This window comes from Anolis carolinensis, chromosome 3 (assembly GCF_035594765.1).
Source record: "Anolis carolinensis isolate JA03-04 chromosome 3, rAnoCar3.1.pri, whole genome shotgun sequence".
NCBI lineage: Eukaryota > Metazoa > Chordata > Lepidosauria > Squamata > Dactyloidae > Anolis > Anolis carolinensis.
In genome coordinates this window covers 203,181,465-203,198,550 of record NC_085843.1, presented here as the reverse complement: position 1 = coordinate 203,198,550, position 17,086 = coordinate 203,181,465, and the positions used below count along the sequence as shown (strand labels likewise).

The following is a 17,086-nucleotide window of genomic DNA, read 5'->3' as shown; positions in this document are numbered from 1 at the left end:
TGTATAACCAGAAGCCTGAGCCAAACTGAACCAAAGCCGAACTGAAGTCTCCTCCTCGTTGCTCACATTCGTCACTTACCAGCTATTAGATCTTTTCATGGGATTACACACCGATGGCAGAAGGAGCATTTATTCATGAGAAATAAATCCTCTTTTCTGGAAAAAGTATCATTCTCTAATGTTTAAAGCTTTGAGAAGGACTTTGAGAAGGACTGTTTGATGTGAAAAGATTTCCATATTTTTGTTGCATTTGTGAAGATATTATAGGAAAGGTTATATAGAGTCTCTCTCTAGTTATGTGATAACACAGCAATCCAAACTGTGTGCATTAGGAAGAGTCTGCAGGGACCTTTCATTTCCTGCATTTCATAATCTCGGATATATGATTATGTGTGGAAGAGACTGTAACCATGAACTGTGGATGACTGATAAGCTGAATGCTGAATAAGCAAGCACACAGGATTAATCTGCAATGTTTTCATCCTTTAAATAAGTCAATAAACTAACTTATTAGGCTTTCAGTGATAAACTTCTACTTGCCATTTTCCTGATCCAACCCTGTACCTTCAAAGAGCAATGACTCTAGGGAAGACCATATAACACTTTATTGACACTATTCTTCTACCAGAAACCTCTCCTTGTCCACAAAAACACACAACTCACAAGAAGACACCAACTTTGAGATGAGAATTTGGAGAAAGTTCCAACAGGAATCATTTGAAGAGTGCATGGGTTAAATCTTACATTTAGTGCTCTTTCCAAACCACAACTGCAATTTAAAATGAAAAACACACAGAGGACAGCTGGAAATATATTTAATATCATATCTAAGCTTGGCTGCAGAAATGGATAGAACAGGAATCAACCCCATTCCCATTCTAAAGTACTTAATGTAGGGAGAATCCTCTGATTTTGAATGCCAGTCACTGCAGCATGGAATGGCTATTTGTTGTTTCCTCTGACAAGATACTATCAGCAATAAACATCAATTATTCACTGATAGCATTTGACAATTTTAAATAGCTACTGTCTAGTATTACTCAATACAACCTATATGTGATGGCATATTCCCAATCTTTAAAATATTAATTTTCACGGTTTCTAAATTTGCAAGCAAGATGTTCCAATGTTTCAGGGTCCATTTTATTTGGATTTGGATTAAGAGTCCAACAAGATATCTACTTCTTCACTAGGGTAGATCAGGATAAATAGTTAGTACAATAATTTCTCTTTCAAAACTCTTTGACCTACCTTATGTGCTTGATCTAAAGACTGTTTCCTGTAATCAAGTTCATCATCCAAATATCCCTTTTGTTTACTAAACAGTTCCTATAGACAGAAGGAGAGTTTGTTTGTCTCAGTAAGTTCCAGGTAAACTAACTATTATTCACAATTAACTGTGGTTTAACGCCGTGATGGAGTCCTAGATTACCTTTTCATTTTCCAGGTCTATCATCTTTTGCTGTAATGCTGACTCTGTTACTTCTATCTGCTGCAACCACTGCACAGAAATGATGGAAGATCAAATTCCAAGTTAGGTGATCAGATTTAACAAAAGAACAGTATACCTATCAACTACTCAACTATTATTTTAAGTCTTATGCTAATATGCACTTGATCACTACAGTGAAAATACATGCTATACCACATGTATGTAAGCCAGAACCAAAAACAGTTCTCTAGAACTAACAATGATGACCAGAGCTTAAAGAGGTTACTTTTAATACTAGAACTCCCAGAATTTCCTAGCCAGCATAACTACTGAATGATCATTCCAAGTTCTGATTCTAACTCCTACTAGGCACACCATTGCCTTGATATAGAAAGAACAGTCTAAACTTTGGGCAGAACCCACACATGCACAACAGGGCTGCATATAATATAAATATGTTTACAAAAACATCTGTTATACTAATAACAAAGTCAAATATCATCATATGCCCTTTCTTTAGAAAGAAATAGCCATGGCAGCTAGAGTGAAATCATTGTACCATAACTGTGTAATGTGAAAGGGAATCAGCTCTTTGAATGCTGGATTCAAGTAGAAGACAAAGATAAAAGTAACTACTCTGCTGTACTCTCATTGATTATTATGGCTGCACATCAGTAAAACCCAGTTATAAAAGTGTAAATAGACTACGATTGACCCTTAGAGAAGGAAACAACTGTGTCATTACCTTTTCTGCCAGTGTCAAAACTGTTCTTGCTTGTATGACAACTACTTGCTCTTCATTTGTTAAGTTCTGAAGCAAGAGCAGAATTAAAATTATAATCAGGGTGCAAGTCTTTTCATCTGCTTTCAACTTCTGGGACTATTCTTGAACTGAATCCTGAAACATTTTCTAAAGCTACAAGACAAAACCTTCTTGCACATTGTAGATATTACTGCGTTATGATTGTAGTTATCACTGCATTTTGCTGTCATTCTTTTAAAACAGGTGATCATTATAATCCAGTGGGACACATGGGTATACTGCTGTAAATTATTGTGTGTAAATTATTAAAGCAACGGACTGTCAGCAGAAGAAGTCATAGAATCATAGAGTTGGAAGAGACTACATGGGCCATCCAGTCCAACCCCCTGCTATACAGTAAAAGCACAATCAAAGCACCACCAACAAATGGCCATCCAGTCTCTTTTTAAGATTTCCACTGTTGAACAGCTCTCATGGTGAGAAGGCTCTTCCTAATGTTCAGGTGGAATCTCCTTTCCTGTAGTTTGAAGTCTGAACCCATTGCTCCAAGTCCTAGTCTCCAGGGCAGCAGAAAACAAGCCTGCTCCCTCCTCCTTATGACATTCTTTCAAATATTTATATGTGGCAATCATGTTTCCTCTCAATTTTATCTTCTGTAGGCTACATAGACGCAGCTCGTTAAGCCACTCTTCATAGGACATGATCTTCAGACCTTTGGTTATTTTAGTTGCCCTCCTCTGGACACATTCCAGCTTGCCAATATATTTTGAATTGTGGTGCCCAGAATTGGACATAGTATTCCAGGTGAGGTCTGACCAAAGCAGAAACCAAAATCTCCATCAATATTTTCATCTCACATTATTGAAATCCCTCATGTGTCTATGTTATGCTTATTAAGGCATTACTCTTTTTAGTTCATTTTTCCACATGTAACCATAATAAATGCAGAATTGAGACTCATGACTGGAGGCCACTCTTCTGACTTTATGCCTTGATGAACTGGAGATTGCCCAACTGCTTGTGAGTCTATACATAAACTGGAAGCATGGTATCTTTAGCGACTATTCTAAAGGCTTTATAGAAAAAGGACTGGAAAAATATTCATGGTAGCTCCATGGTGGTTTATCAATTTGCCTTCTCTAAAAGTGACAGACACATGATTTGGGCTGCCTGGATATGTCTGGATGTCACAATAAGAGATAATTCTTGTCAGGAATAAGTCAGCAACTACGTGTTGTCAAAGGCTTTCATGGCCAGAATCACTGGATTGCTGTGAGTTTTCTGAGCTGTATGGCCATGTTCCAGAAGCATCTTCTCCTGATGTTTCACCCACATCTATTGCAGGCATCCTCAGAGGTGTGAGGTCTGTTGGAGCCTAGTTTCCAACAGACCTCTGAGAATGCCTGCCATAGATGTGGGTGAAATGTCAGGAGAGGATGCTTCTGGAAGATGGTCATACAACCTGGAAAACTCACAGCAACCCTGTATAGCTATGGGCAGAAGGAAATAGGCAAGCCTGCTGCCCATATATAGGAAGTCAGAGTTCTCACCCTCCCCAATCAATCTGTATCTTCTTTGCATCTGAAGATTCTGAACTGAATTGGGTTATGTCTTTTTAGTTAGTCACAACCAAAATAGACCTTGCTTTATTGTCATGGGACTTAGCCATGGCTAAAGATACTTAAAAAGTCCAGCCATTTATAAATTCCTGTGCAACTGACTACACAACATACTTATATCACATTCATACAACTTTATCTGAGAAATATAGTTGGTGGCTGACTTAGAATTTTCTGTAGACTAAAGTTTTCAGTTGTGAATTCCCAAGTACCTCAAGAAATATTGAATCCCTGGACTTTACAGTGCACTTAAAGTCATGTTAAATTGGCAGCTAAAGTGGTATAAAGGTGCTAGTACTGTGTGACTTGGTTGATATATCCCTGATCTACACATTAATCAAAGATTAAATTTCGCATGCACCCTAGTCATAATTACATCCTGTACTTATATAGAATACATATTTTATGGCATAAGTAAATGCACTTGTCTGAATATGACACACTTTTCGTTTCAAATATGTATTTAGATAAACTGAGAAGTGTATCTCCTGGGGAAAAACATATGTACAATTTTTGTATAGCTGGATGGATATGTACAGATGAATGTTCAAAGATAAAATCTCATTTTGAATCCACTTTATGTGGATGCTCTTGGTTGCCATTTGGATATAGGTAATGCAGGATGGTAGCTTCAACTGCATATAACTTTAATGGCAGCTATTGTTGGATATTGCAATGACCTGACAAATCTCAGACTTCATTCTACCACTAGCAGCCATCCAAAGCAAAGGTGAAGTTAGCTACATCAACGCCAGCTGATGGCACCCATGCCAATACAGCAGCGAATCTAGGCCAGGACTTGGCTAGCTTTAAAGAAGCTATCCAATTACTGAAGCTATTTTAAATGTTGGGTTCAGCATCTTAAAAAGCTGCTTTAAAGTCCAGATGTCATTAAAACTGTGATATTTGAACACTTCATAACATATCCCTAAGTGATGTGTCTACTAAGGATGGGGCTTGACCTAGAAACATGGAAAACACCATTTCAAATATCATATTAATAGAAGAATTTCTTTGTTAATTAACTAATAGAGTGCATAGAATAAAGAGCAGGATCCAGTTAGATGTAAGTACTTTTCAATCTCATTCACTTCAGTGAAAGGAATTTATTCAGATGCCTAAATGCTCTTCAAAACTGCTATCATGTCCAAACAAATCAAGAAGCAATTCAGAATAGTTTATTTAAGCAAACAGTTCAACTGTTTTGTATAATTATTGAAGTTCCACAAATGACTTTACATATGCCTCTATCACAAATCCTTTTTCCAGAGCAACATTCTTATAATTATTAAAATATGTTTAAAAGAAGCAAACAGCAAAAATAAAGAATTAGGAACAAGGACAGCAAAGGGTCTGTGTTTATTTAAAAAAAGAAATATAAAATAAAACAGCATGATGATAACAATAAACGTGCTAATGAAATATTTTATAGGATCTTATTGGCATTTATGGTAATGACATGCAAATACTGGCCTGTAGTCATCACCTGCCCCAGTCAAAATGTGAGATAAGTCTATAAAGAGCAGCAGACAGTTATAAACATGCTTGGGGGAGTTTAATAATGCCATCTAGACAAAAGGACAAAATATATTAACAGAGACATGCACAATTTATTAAAGGAACATACACTTACGGCGTTATCCCCTAAAATGTCCAGTTTTTTCATCAACTCTGCTACTAGTATATCCTAGCAAGAGAGAAGTATACCAGGGACAGAACATCAGAAGAATAAGACATGATACTATCTTTGAATGAAGAAGGAACTTAAAAAAACCCATCTAGAATTACTTACTGTTACACCTTCTGCCTCACAATATACTTGTAGGGGACTTTTCCCCTCAGTAAAAGGAATGTGATGAAAATTGATAGCTGGAGATCTTCTTTCTCTTTCCTACAATCAAATCAGTGATGTACAAAAAAGGTAATGCTTAATTAAACTAATAAGGTTCCAGTAATATTTGTTTCAAATATAAACAATAAGTGTAAGAGAGAAACTGTTGGCAATTTAGTTATCTGTTCCTAAGACACAGACAACTAAATGACCAATAGTTGCCATCTTATATATTACAGGATGTACTACATATACAAATGTGGAGCATTAATGAGGAATAATGAATAATATTTCTCTGGCATTAGCTTCTTTGTAAACCTGGCCATATATCCTTTTGACACTGACTCAGCTAGCTTATCTTTTTGCATGCAGCACAAGGCCAAACAGCTGCCTGAAACATTTAAAGCTTGAACTGGATGTTTTAGACCAGGGGTCCTCAAACTTTTTAAGTCAAGGGCCAGTTTTGGTCCTTCAGACTGTTGGGGGGCCGGTCTATGGTGAAATAGTCCAAAATTAGGATTGTTGTTGTTGTGTGCCTTCAAGTCATTTCAGACTTAGGTCAACCCTAATGCGAAAGTTTAGGACAGGGGCCAGGTAAATGGCATTGGATGGCCAAATCCAGGCTACAGGCCTTAGTTTGGGGACCCCTGTTTTAGACACATGTCAAATGTCCTAGTATTCCCAACCCACAAAGATATAACTTGAAATGTTTCTTTCTGATGTGCTGAGATGCTTGGATTTTCATATTTTTCATTAGACATCCCCAGTATCCAATGAAAAAAGTCAGCCATACTCTCCTACAGTGCGCAAAGGAATGGACTAGCTGTTGTGGATTATTTAATATGATGCACACTGACCAACAACAAGAAATGCAATAGAATATGTTACGTTAGCACAGACCATCAAAAGCTGTTTATATCACATCAAATTATTTGTTCACCTAGCCTTCATGGCATTTTACTGGTTAACAGAAGCTCCCTAAGGTCTCAGATAAGGTTTGTCTCAACACATGCAACACGAAGAAGCTGCAGATATTAAATTAGAGGCATTCTGCATGCAAATATATTCTTCCTGACACTTTCGGTGTAGGCAATTGTTGCTCCCTATCGGGAAACGCTACAACTTTGAGCCATGATGTACTGCAATTTTTAAAAAAAATGTTTTTCTGTACATTATTAAACAAGAGCAATTTTAAAATATTAGGTTGGGTTGAGGCAAAACCTCCACTGCAATAATGTGATATCACATCCAGGGGGTGTTGGGGTGGCATGTCATCAGAGTCATGGTATCATACATGACACCAGAGTATAGAAAACCACATCAGAAATGTCAGCAAATACAGTGTTCCCTCATTTATCGTGGGGATTACATTCCAGGACCACCCGCAATAAGTGAAAATCTGCAAAGTAGGGACACTATATTTATTCTATGTGTGGAGGAGAGCAATTCACAGACCACTTACTACAATGCACTCTGTACTTTATTTTAGCAGTTACAATATACAGTACACTGGCAGAGAAGAAAAATGGAAGTTAAATAACCCTTTTTTATTTCCAACCCTTCCCTACCCTCCCCCTCCCTTTATTTCTCCCTTTCCGCCCTTCCAAAACCCTTTGCAAAAACCCACACAGCAAAAACCCATGAAACAGCGAAAATACCGTTATAAATTGTTACATTAATATTGATTGAAAACCCGCGAAACAGCAAAGGAGTGAAAAGTGAACCGCGAAGTAGCAAGGGATCACTGTATAGCAAAGAGTGCAGAGAAGGGCTAGATGAAGAAGATAAAGATAATGCCAAGAATACATTTCTATTTACATATTATCTCCAAAGCTTTTCATAAGAGGCTCTGATGGTAGCCAAGTCAGGAAAATGATGCATGTGTACTGAATATGTTCCCACCTCAATATGAATCATAATTTAGTACAACATGAATAAATCAGAATAAATCCAAGTGAGCCTTTGGCTTTCATGCCATCTTCTTTTTCTACTCTCAGTGGGCTTTCTTCTTCTTCCATATTTACTTAATCAAATTGTTACAACCAAGCACATTCAATTAACCTTCTGCCTCCTGATATGGAAGTACATTTAATGATCCCTACAACTGAAGTCACTATCGTTATATTGTTATTTGTTGTTTGGTGCAGAACTTAATGTACCTGTATCATAAGAATCTGTTTTAAAAAAATCATTGTGATAAAATGTGCAAATCTTTGGTTCCTACTTACTTCAAGTTCTAGTATTCTAAATTCCAAGAGCTCGTTTTGATCTTTAGCATCTTGAACATCATGTTTTAACCGAGCCTCTTCTACCTCCATTTGTTTTATCTAGAAAAGAAAAGCAATTAATCCTTCTGTTACAATGTGCAAGAGAATATCCAAAAACAGAACCATAGATTCACAGAGTTGGAAGAGACCTCATGGGCCATCCAGTCCACCCCCCTGCCAAGAAGAAGGAAAATTGCATTCAAAGCAACCTCAACAGATTGCCCTCCAATCTGTTTAAAAGCCTCCAAAAAAGGAGCCTCCACCACACTCTGGGGCAGAGAGTTCCACTGTTGAACAGCTCTCACAGTGCGGAAGTTCTTCCTAATGTTCAGGTAGAATCTCCTTTCCTGTAATTTGAAGCCATTGTTCTGCATCCTAGTCTCCAGGGAAGCAGAAAACAAGCCTGTTTCCTCCTCCCTATGATTTCCCTTCACATATTTAAACATGGCCATCATGTCTCCTCTCATCCTTCTCTTCTGCAGGCTAAATACGCCCAGCTCTTTAAGCCGCTCCTCATTGGGCTTGTTCTCCATGCCCTTGATCATTTTAGTTGCCCTCCTCTGGACACATTCTTCTTTCACAAAGCAGTGATTTTAGATTTGATACAGCAGCTGTGAGTATGAGCTAAAAAATCTTGGGTTTAATTCTTTCATACATAACAATGAATAAATAATGAATTTTTAGGAAAACATTTTCATTCAGCTTGATTACCACATTTGCACATGAGAATAATAGGAACAATCTGTAAGTTTTTTAAAGCAATATGGTTTGAAAACTATATTGTTGTTAGTTAAAGCTGTATTTATGAGGATTTAAATTTCCTTAACATTCAGGATTGAAACAATGCAAACTACAAAGTTGTCTAATATACCATGGGTTCATTTAGAAAATGTGCTATCTCTGTTTCTGATAGCAGTTTGTTCCATTGTGCTAATTTTTTTTTTAAAAAAACCCCACAAAATGATGCATATTTGCTACCTTTTCTACTAGTTCTTGGTTTCTTCTGTACAGTGCCTGCTTTTCTTCAATCCACTTCATGTCCTTGGAAAAATAATTTAAAAACTCATATTACAGGATGCTGATAAAAATTAGGATGATGTATACACAGGATAGCATTATAATCATATTTGGACTTCTGTGTTTTGATTTGGGGTGTATCTACACTGCAGAATCATATCAATATGGCATCACTTTAACAGTTATGGCTCAATGCTATGGAATCATGGGATCTGTAGTTTAGTGAGACACCCGCACTCTTTGGCAGAGAAGCCCAAAAACCTTGTAAAACTATTGTCCCCATGAACCCACAGCATTGAGTCATGGCAGTTAAAGTAGTGTCAGATTATAATGTTGTTTACTATGTTTACTATGTTTAACTTTGTTGTATGGTGTTTTTTGACAACTGAATGTTTTTAATGTTCATGTTGGAAACTGCCCTGAGAGGAGATGGAGTGGTATATAAATGAATTATTATTATTATTATTATTATTATTATTATTATTATTATTATTATTATTATTATTATTATTATTATTGCATTAGTTCTACAATGCATATGCACACTTAGTTGCAGTAGTTTCCCCAAAATAATAATGCCTTCTCAAAAGCACATACCCATATATACTCGAGTATAAGCCGACCCAAACATAAACCGAGACACCTAATTTTACTGGGAAAACTTATTGTCTCGAGTATAAGATGAGTATGGAAAATGCAGCAGCTACTGGTAAATTTTGAAAATAAAAATAGATACTAATAAAATTACATTAATTGAGGCATCAGTAGGTTAAATGTTTTTGAATATTTACATAAAGCTGTAATGTATGTGTATAATAAAGACTTCAATAAGATCAGATTGTCCAATTCTGATTACCTATATACTCATGAATAAGCCGACCGAAATATAAGCTGGCTGAAATATAAGCTGGCAAGTATAGGTCAAGGGGGGCTTTTTCAGCCCTAAAAAGGGCTGAAAAACTCGGCTTATACTTGAATGAGTATGGTAGTTTGTCTCCTCAACAGTGCCATAGTGAACTGCACTGTTACCCCTTCTATAATTATAAATGAATTATAGGTGTCAAAGCCTGCCACACACATATAAAAGATCAATATCACAAAAAAACCCCACAAAATAGCAAAAGGCGGAATGAAGGGTAAGGAAGCATAGAATATCATTGCAAGCAATACATTTGTCAAAATGAAAAATCTGTGAGTAGTTTAACAGATTGGAACTTCAGACTTAGAAGACTGAGATTAAATATTGAGCTGCCCCCATAGTATATGACTCCATTAAAGCCAGAAGTCTAGAAGTAAATCATGAAATTCAGCTTGCCTTAGCACATCTCAGTAAATTATATCAAGGAAGAGCACATATTAATAAGATCCTTGGGCTGTGTATGAAAGTTCTTGTAAACATTTGTCAATAGTTGATGTGGAGGAGACAGATTTCAGCAATAATTTACTCAAGACTTTTTAGAAAAGTTCAGTAAGTTACAGTTTGAAGTATGATGTCTGTTTACACGGTGTTTACTTCTGTGTATGTGCCTTTAATCACCTTATGGCAGCTCCATGCAACTCTGGCTGGATCTACACTGCCCTATAGCCCAGGATTTGATCCTGATTATTTGATTATCCCAGATGATCTGGCAGTGTAGACTCATGTAATCCAGTTCAATGCAGATAACCTGGGATCAGATTCTGGGACATAGAACAGTGTAGATCCAGCCTCCATGTATTTCATAAAGATTTCTTAGGCAAGGAAAGTTCAGAAGTGCTTTTGCCAGTTTCTTCCTCTGAATATACCATGCCTGTTATATGTTGGCAGTCTCCCATCCAAACACTAATCAAGACCCTGCTTATCTTCTAAGATCAAATGAGATCTGGTGCCTTTATGAGATTTCGGCCCTGAGTATTTACAGGATTGAATGAAATACAGAATTAGAAGAAAGTAGGTCTTCTGAGCCTGTCCATTTCTTGTGTTAAGATCTGCACAGTCTTATTTCCACATGCAATTTAACATGCTAATATTCACCTACAAGGTGGAACTATGTTACTAGACAAAAACCTGCTTTTTCATCAACATCATTACCTGGAACTTGTTCTTTGAGGTTAGGTGTATGGCAATCTTTTCGGTGTCAGAAGTCAATGTCTGGAATACTGTTTCTAGAATTATCTACCTGGTATCTATGCTTTATCTTTGGGTAGCAGGCAGCATGATATGACTATTGTTTTCCTAGGTCCCTATCTGAGCTACATCATTATGATGTATTGCTAATATCAGTGTTAGTGAGTTGTTAATCCCCCCAATAGCCAAGGCCTTTGGGGCCCCTTCTTCACCATCCTTATATCTCAGGATCTGATCCCAGATTATCTGCATATCCTAGATTATATGGCAGTGGAGACTCATATAATCCAGTTCAAAATGGATAACCTGGGGTCAGATCCTGGGATATAAGGACAGTGTACAAGGGGCCTGATTTATTTGACTACGAAGTATGCCTTTTATCTCATACATATATTCAACCAACATATTAATGGGAGTGAGCCTATGATGACTTGTCCCACCACAGAACCTCTGTTCATGAGAACATATGATCACATAAAGTTTGAGATTGTGTTTAGGCTTTGAACACATAGAGGATTTTCTTAAGCTCTATTCAGGCATTCTATCCACACAAAATCATATTTGCATGGAGGAAAGGAGTACGCTAGTTGTGCCTTCTCCACTTGATTCCTTGCTAGACTTGTCTGATGCTCCATACATGGGAAAAGGCTACGTGTGTTGGCTACTCTATGTGATTTAGCACATTTGGGGTTCAAAGCATAGCCTTAACCTCATAAAAACAAGTCCCCTACATCAGAGTTTTCTCCGACACTAAAAAAAAAAAGAACAGTTAAATAATCCAGGTTTTATAACAGGCTTGTTTAGAAATTGATTAGAATAGGGCTGCTGTTAAGAGTTGTTTTCCAACTGCAGAAATGTAGGCCATATGGCAGTGTGTGGGCAGTCAGTGTGTATGTGTGAAGCTGGTGATGGACACAGTCAAGGTAAAAAACAAAAAACAAAACATGAGGCCTAACCTTTCTCTCTTTCTCTGCCATCCTTTTCTCTTTCTCTCTCTTGCCCCACATCTGCTATTGCAACACCTGTAGTGAACACACTTACAGAGGGTGTCAAAAGTCATAGTTTTCCACCCTTGAACTAGAGTTCATTTTGGCTTCTGGTTAATCCATAATAATAAGCAAGAAATTGACTAATGTAAGACTAGCCACTAAGGTATTATTTCAACCAGCCATGAAAGATGGGAGGTGGGCGGGAAAAGAGTCTAAATCATTGCTTGAGCACTGTTTTGATAATGTACACACTACTAAATAGGTTTAGCTTTATGTCTTAGCCTTTCCACTGACTTTTCCTTGCTCAGTACCTTTGCTATTATAATGAGCTTAACCTCAGTGGCATTTAGCATTTGTACCTGCAGCTATGTATGAAGTACAAAGAAACAACTTAAGTCTTTTAGCATATAGTGATAACCTTCTTTATCTCAACTTGTTTGCAATAGAAACTGCATTGACACATAGTATTTGATCTCACCTGTCCTTGCTCAGCAAGTGCCTTTTCTAGGTCTTCTATCTGAGCTTGAGCTCTGTGGATTTCTGCTTGAAGCTGTTCACGGGTCTATAAGATAGGATTGAAGAAATGTCAAACTTTCTCTGAAACGTGCTGGGTTAACATGCAGAGTATGTCTACAAATTCAGATTACACTATGTAACACGACTGTTCCTGGGTTATAAATATCTTTCATAGCTGGTTCTATCATAAAAACGTGGAAAAGGTTTAGGACATCTTGCAGTACAATTTTCTAAAGTTTTTCAATAAATATCTCATCGAGTCTCAACCAATTCAACATAGCTTGTGGCAGCCACAAAAACAAAGTTTCTGGATTATATTTCCAAGTAAGTACTGCACAATTAAACCAGAAACAACACTTTCAAACCAAGAACAGAAATTTTATCAAATGTTGTTACATAGTGTTGTTTGAATATCTCCTTGCATAAGGCTGGCTTGTATATTACAAAAGGCCACATAGGATATGCTATCTGTCTAGAACACATTTGCGTGTAGATGTGCACCTTAAGTGGATGAAAAATATGTGAACAGAGTTGGTATTAATTTCAAATGCTGGCAGAGGCACACTTTTGGATCCATTCTCCTGGATTGTCAATCATATGAGTATGCATTTAATAATAGTAAATCAATGTAATATATTCACTATAACAAATACACGACTCTGTAGAAAACAGAATGTGACATCCTGCATTTCCTTCCCCATCATTTAGTTTCTCTTCCTTAAGAGCCATTTGAATTCTAGGTTCAAGCAGCAAATTTCATTGAAATAAGCCAAGTGCTTGCTATGGATGATGGATAAATTATTTTCTATCTAGGGAAGAAGATATCGCTCTGTTTCCAGTTTGTGTCAATTCCATTTGTTTATTCACAAGGCTGTTTTCCATATCAATTTGCAAATTGCCATTAAAAAATCCCTACACAGATCACACAAAATTTCAATGTGTTTTTAACATGATAAAAATGTGCATACAAATTTTCCTAAAACAGGCATTTTTATATGTACTCCTGTCTGAAAGATGACCTTAAATTTGAAATACAATTTTATAAACATTTGATATGTATACAACTGTAACAAAATATGCATTGTGCCATGCAGAAAAATGTGAAAACTCAATGATGAGTGTTCTAATCTAATTCATACTTCCTGGAATCATGATAGGTGGCTTAAAAATGCAGATTGAACTAAATCTTCATGTACTCATGCCGTTTTTGAATGCATTCACTAATTCATTTACTCAATTGCATCGCTGTCTACATTTTGTTTATTAAAATTTGCACCATTCTTTTGCATTTATCTTTATTTGTGTATTTTAAACATTTATTTCTATATTTTAAACATTATTGTGCACAGATGATGCAGAACTCTACTACTCTTTTCCACCCCATTCCAAGGAAGCTCCCTGGATCCTGGTGCCTGGCAGCTGTGACAGACTGGATGAGGGCTAACAAGCTGAGGCTTAATCCAGACAAGACAAGGTCCTCCTGGTCAGTCGCGAGGCTGATTGGAGTATAGGGTGGCAACCTGTGCTCGCGGGGTTACACTCCCTCTAAGGACACAGTCCACAGTCTGGGGTCCTCTTGGATTCAGCACAGACACTTGAAGCTCAGGTGTCAGTGGTGGCTGGTAGGGCCTTCGCACAGTTAAAACTTGTGCACTAGCTGCAACGGTACCTTGAAAAACCTGACTTGACCACAGTGGTACATGCCTTAGCTACATCTAGAATGGACTACTGCAATGCACTCTACATGGAACTGTCTTTGAAGACAACTCGGAAACTGCAATTAGTGCAAAGGTTGGCCAGATTACTAACTGGGGCTGCTTATAGAATAGGAGCATACCACACCCCTATTGAAGCAGTTCCACTGGCTGCCAACAAGTTTCCAGTCCCAGTTCAAAGTGCAGATTATTACTACAAAGCCCTATACAGTTCAGTTCCAGCCTATCTTCGTAACTACATCTCCCCCTATGAACCAGTGTGGGCTCTAAGATTCGCCAGGGAGCCCTATTCTCTGTCCCAACTCCATCGCAAGTGTGACTGGTGGTGACTGGACAAGTGAGAGGGCCTTCTCGGTGGTGGTCCACCAACTTTGGAATGCCCTACCCAGGGATATTAGGCTTGCTCCCACACTACAATTTTTCACCAGGAGCTGATATGGCTCTTTAGGCAGGCCTTTGGAAATTATTAAGACACCTGTTAATCTAAGGACCAAACAATATAATATTGACACTGGCACTTTAATGGTCGAATTTGGGCTGTGGTTGGGATGTTGTTCTACTCATTTTAATGCCAATTAGTAATATGTTTTATTGACTTTAGAATCGGTTTATTTTTGTAATGTGCTGTTTTTATGTGAACTGATATTGTTATTGTCAAATACAGTATGTTGATCTGATGTTACCTGTATTTTATGTGCTATGTGCTTCTGTAAGCCACTCTGAATCCTTTTTGGGAGATGGTGGTGGGGTATAAATAAAGTTTTATATTTTGTTATTTTCAAAATATGCATTTTAAAATGCTTTGAATGTGTTTTTGACAGGGTTTCCATGTGTGTGCCTGCCCTACCACACTTTAAGTTCTCAAGTGACAAGATTTAATGTCTAGAAAACAGAATATATTTATAAGCCTTTATTTTCATGTAATAGAAGTCATTTAGACCTTAACTTCTCGTTCTGCATCCAACGTTCCTCCAACTTGTTCTTGCAATAGGGCATATGCTCTCTGTAGTGCTTGATACTCCATTGTTAGCTGCCGGAATCTCAATTCTGTTTCTTCTTTTGCCATGCCCTGAAGTACAATAATTAAAATGCAATACTTGAAACAGAACTAGATATTATGTAACTTTGCTGACAAAGCAAATGAATGGCATTAATATATGGTTTCTATGGACACAGTAGTTTCTTCTATAAAATAAAACTCTGGAAAAAGTATTTTGCATTACTTATGGGCAAAATTATATAGTTTTATTGGGTATAGATAGCATTGCATTATGAGATTAATAAAAATGGTGTATATACACTGTAAAATTAATGCAGTTTGGTACCACCTTAACTGCCATGGCTGAATGCTATGAAATTATGAGATTTGTAGTTTGGTGATGCAACAATGCTCTTTAGCAGAGAAGGCTAAAGACCTTGCAAAATTATAACTCGCATAATTCCATATCATAGAGCTCATGGCAGTTACAATGGTGTCAAAATGTGTTAATTCTGCAGTGTAAATGCATCCCAAGACAAAACGAACATAATACTGAACACACTGCAGGCATAAGCCTCTTTGTTTGTTTAGCCATTCCTGTTGGGAGGAAGAGCCAAAGTGGAGTCATCAAGCAGCACAAGACCACCATATTGACTTTGCAATTTCTGGCTTATTGTGATATAAGAATCAATTCAGTACACATGGTCAGATGAAGGAAATCAAAGCAAAACGAACATATTAAAGAGTAGCAGATTTATGATAACATAAGCTTCCATGTACTTGAGACCAATGCAACAGATGACTGCCAATTATAAAAAAATCAATTCCTTTAGCATATCCAATAACAATAATAACAATCCATGTATATTTTAAAAATACCTGCTCATCAAATTTAGCCCAGGACTGACCAACTATATACTATTAATAGAAAACTGTTATGACCCCTTTGTAGGCTGAACTACCAATGATTTCATAGTAAATACATATAAGGCAGCAAATATATTATAAAAACAAGTACCCAGCCCCTCTCTTTTTATGATTTGAACTCCCACACTATTTTTAAATGTCTAATAATTTACCTCTTCCAAATCATCATCAGGTGTGCAGGGTGTCTGATCTGTTCGGTCAGTTTGATATGAGATAGAAGACCCATCAGATTCAAGGGAAGCTTCTTCATCGTACCCAAAAAATGTCTCCACAACTGGCTTCTGACCAAATGACAATGTGTAAATGCAAGCAATGGAAAGATATAAAGGCACCCACCCAGTAGACAAGCAGATCTCACTATAAAAAATGACTAAGGTCTTTAAGATGAATTTTAACGTGAAGATTTGCAGTGCTATTGAATTTACTTTTACAAATTTCTCTCTTTTGAAAATGTTATATAGTAACATGTGAAAAATTCCACCAGATGAATGTTGCATTACAGTAAGCATTGATTTTACTGGCCAATGCACATTTTGGTGCCTCAAATGTTAGCCCTGTTTATGGCTATATTTGACATGCTGATTCCAAAAATGGTACCAGTTTTTCTCTATCCTCTCTAGTTATTGAGGTACAGAAAGTATGCCTTCTTCTCATGCATAGAAAATCATGATCACCATATCTAAGCAACTAGAGCTGATGAGGTCTATCCAATGCAATTCTGAACCAACACCCCACATAACCCCAGGAGCCCACATAACCCCAGGAACACACCCACATAACCCTGAGACACCAGGAAACCAAGATTTCTTTTTGTTGGACTGTGTTATATATTAGGTGTTAATTCTACTTCCTGATTTTCACCAAATGTTAATGCAATAAAAGATTACTTGAACCTGACATAAATTAAAGACCTAGTCAAACCTC

At 37.1% G+C, this 17,086-nt stretch overlaps 1 protein-coding gene across 20 annotated transcripts in view; it reads right to left on the bottom strand.

Annotated features, from left to right (window-relative positions):
• The window catches only part of jakmip3 (Janus kinase and microtubule interacting protein 3), a 166,807-nt gene that overhangs the window by 39,335 nt on the left and 110,386 nt on the right, over positions 1–17,086 (bottom strand). For 11 of the 20 annotated variants that reach the window (XM_062976088.1, XM_062976094.1, XM_062976089.1 and 8 more), the window contains 10 exons: positions 16,315–16,443; positions 15,197–15,325; positions 12,504–12,587; positions 8,891–8,953; positions 7,874–7,972; positions 5,607–5,705; positions 5,442–5,501; positions 2,178–2,243; positions 1,433–1,501; positions 1,252–1,329 (listed from right to left, as the gene is read on the bottom strand). In XM_062976088.1, the coding sequence (XP_062832158.1) occupies positions 1,252–1,329; positions 1,433–1,501; positions 2,178–2,243; positions 5,442–5,501; positions 5,607–5,705; positions 7,874–7,972; positions 8,891–8,953; positions 12,504–12,587; positions 15,197–15,325; positions 16,315–16,443 (876 nt within the window). The remainder of the gene's footprint in view (positions 1–1,251; positions 1,330–1,432; positions 1,502–2,177; positions 2,244–5,441; positions 5,502–5,606; positions 5,706–7,873; positions 7,973–8,890; positions 8,954–12,503; positions 12,588–15,196; positions 15,326–16,314; positions 16,444–17,086) is intronic. The other 9 variants (XM_062976091.1, XM_062976092.1, XM_003218564.4 and 6 more) reach the window with 4 other exon arrangements.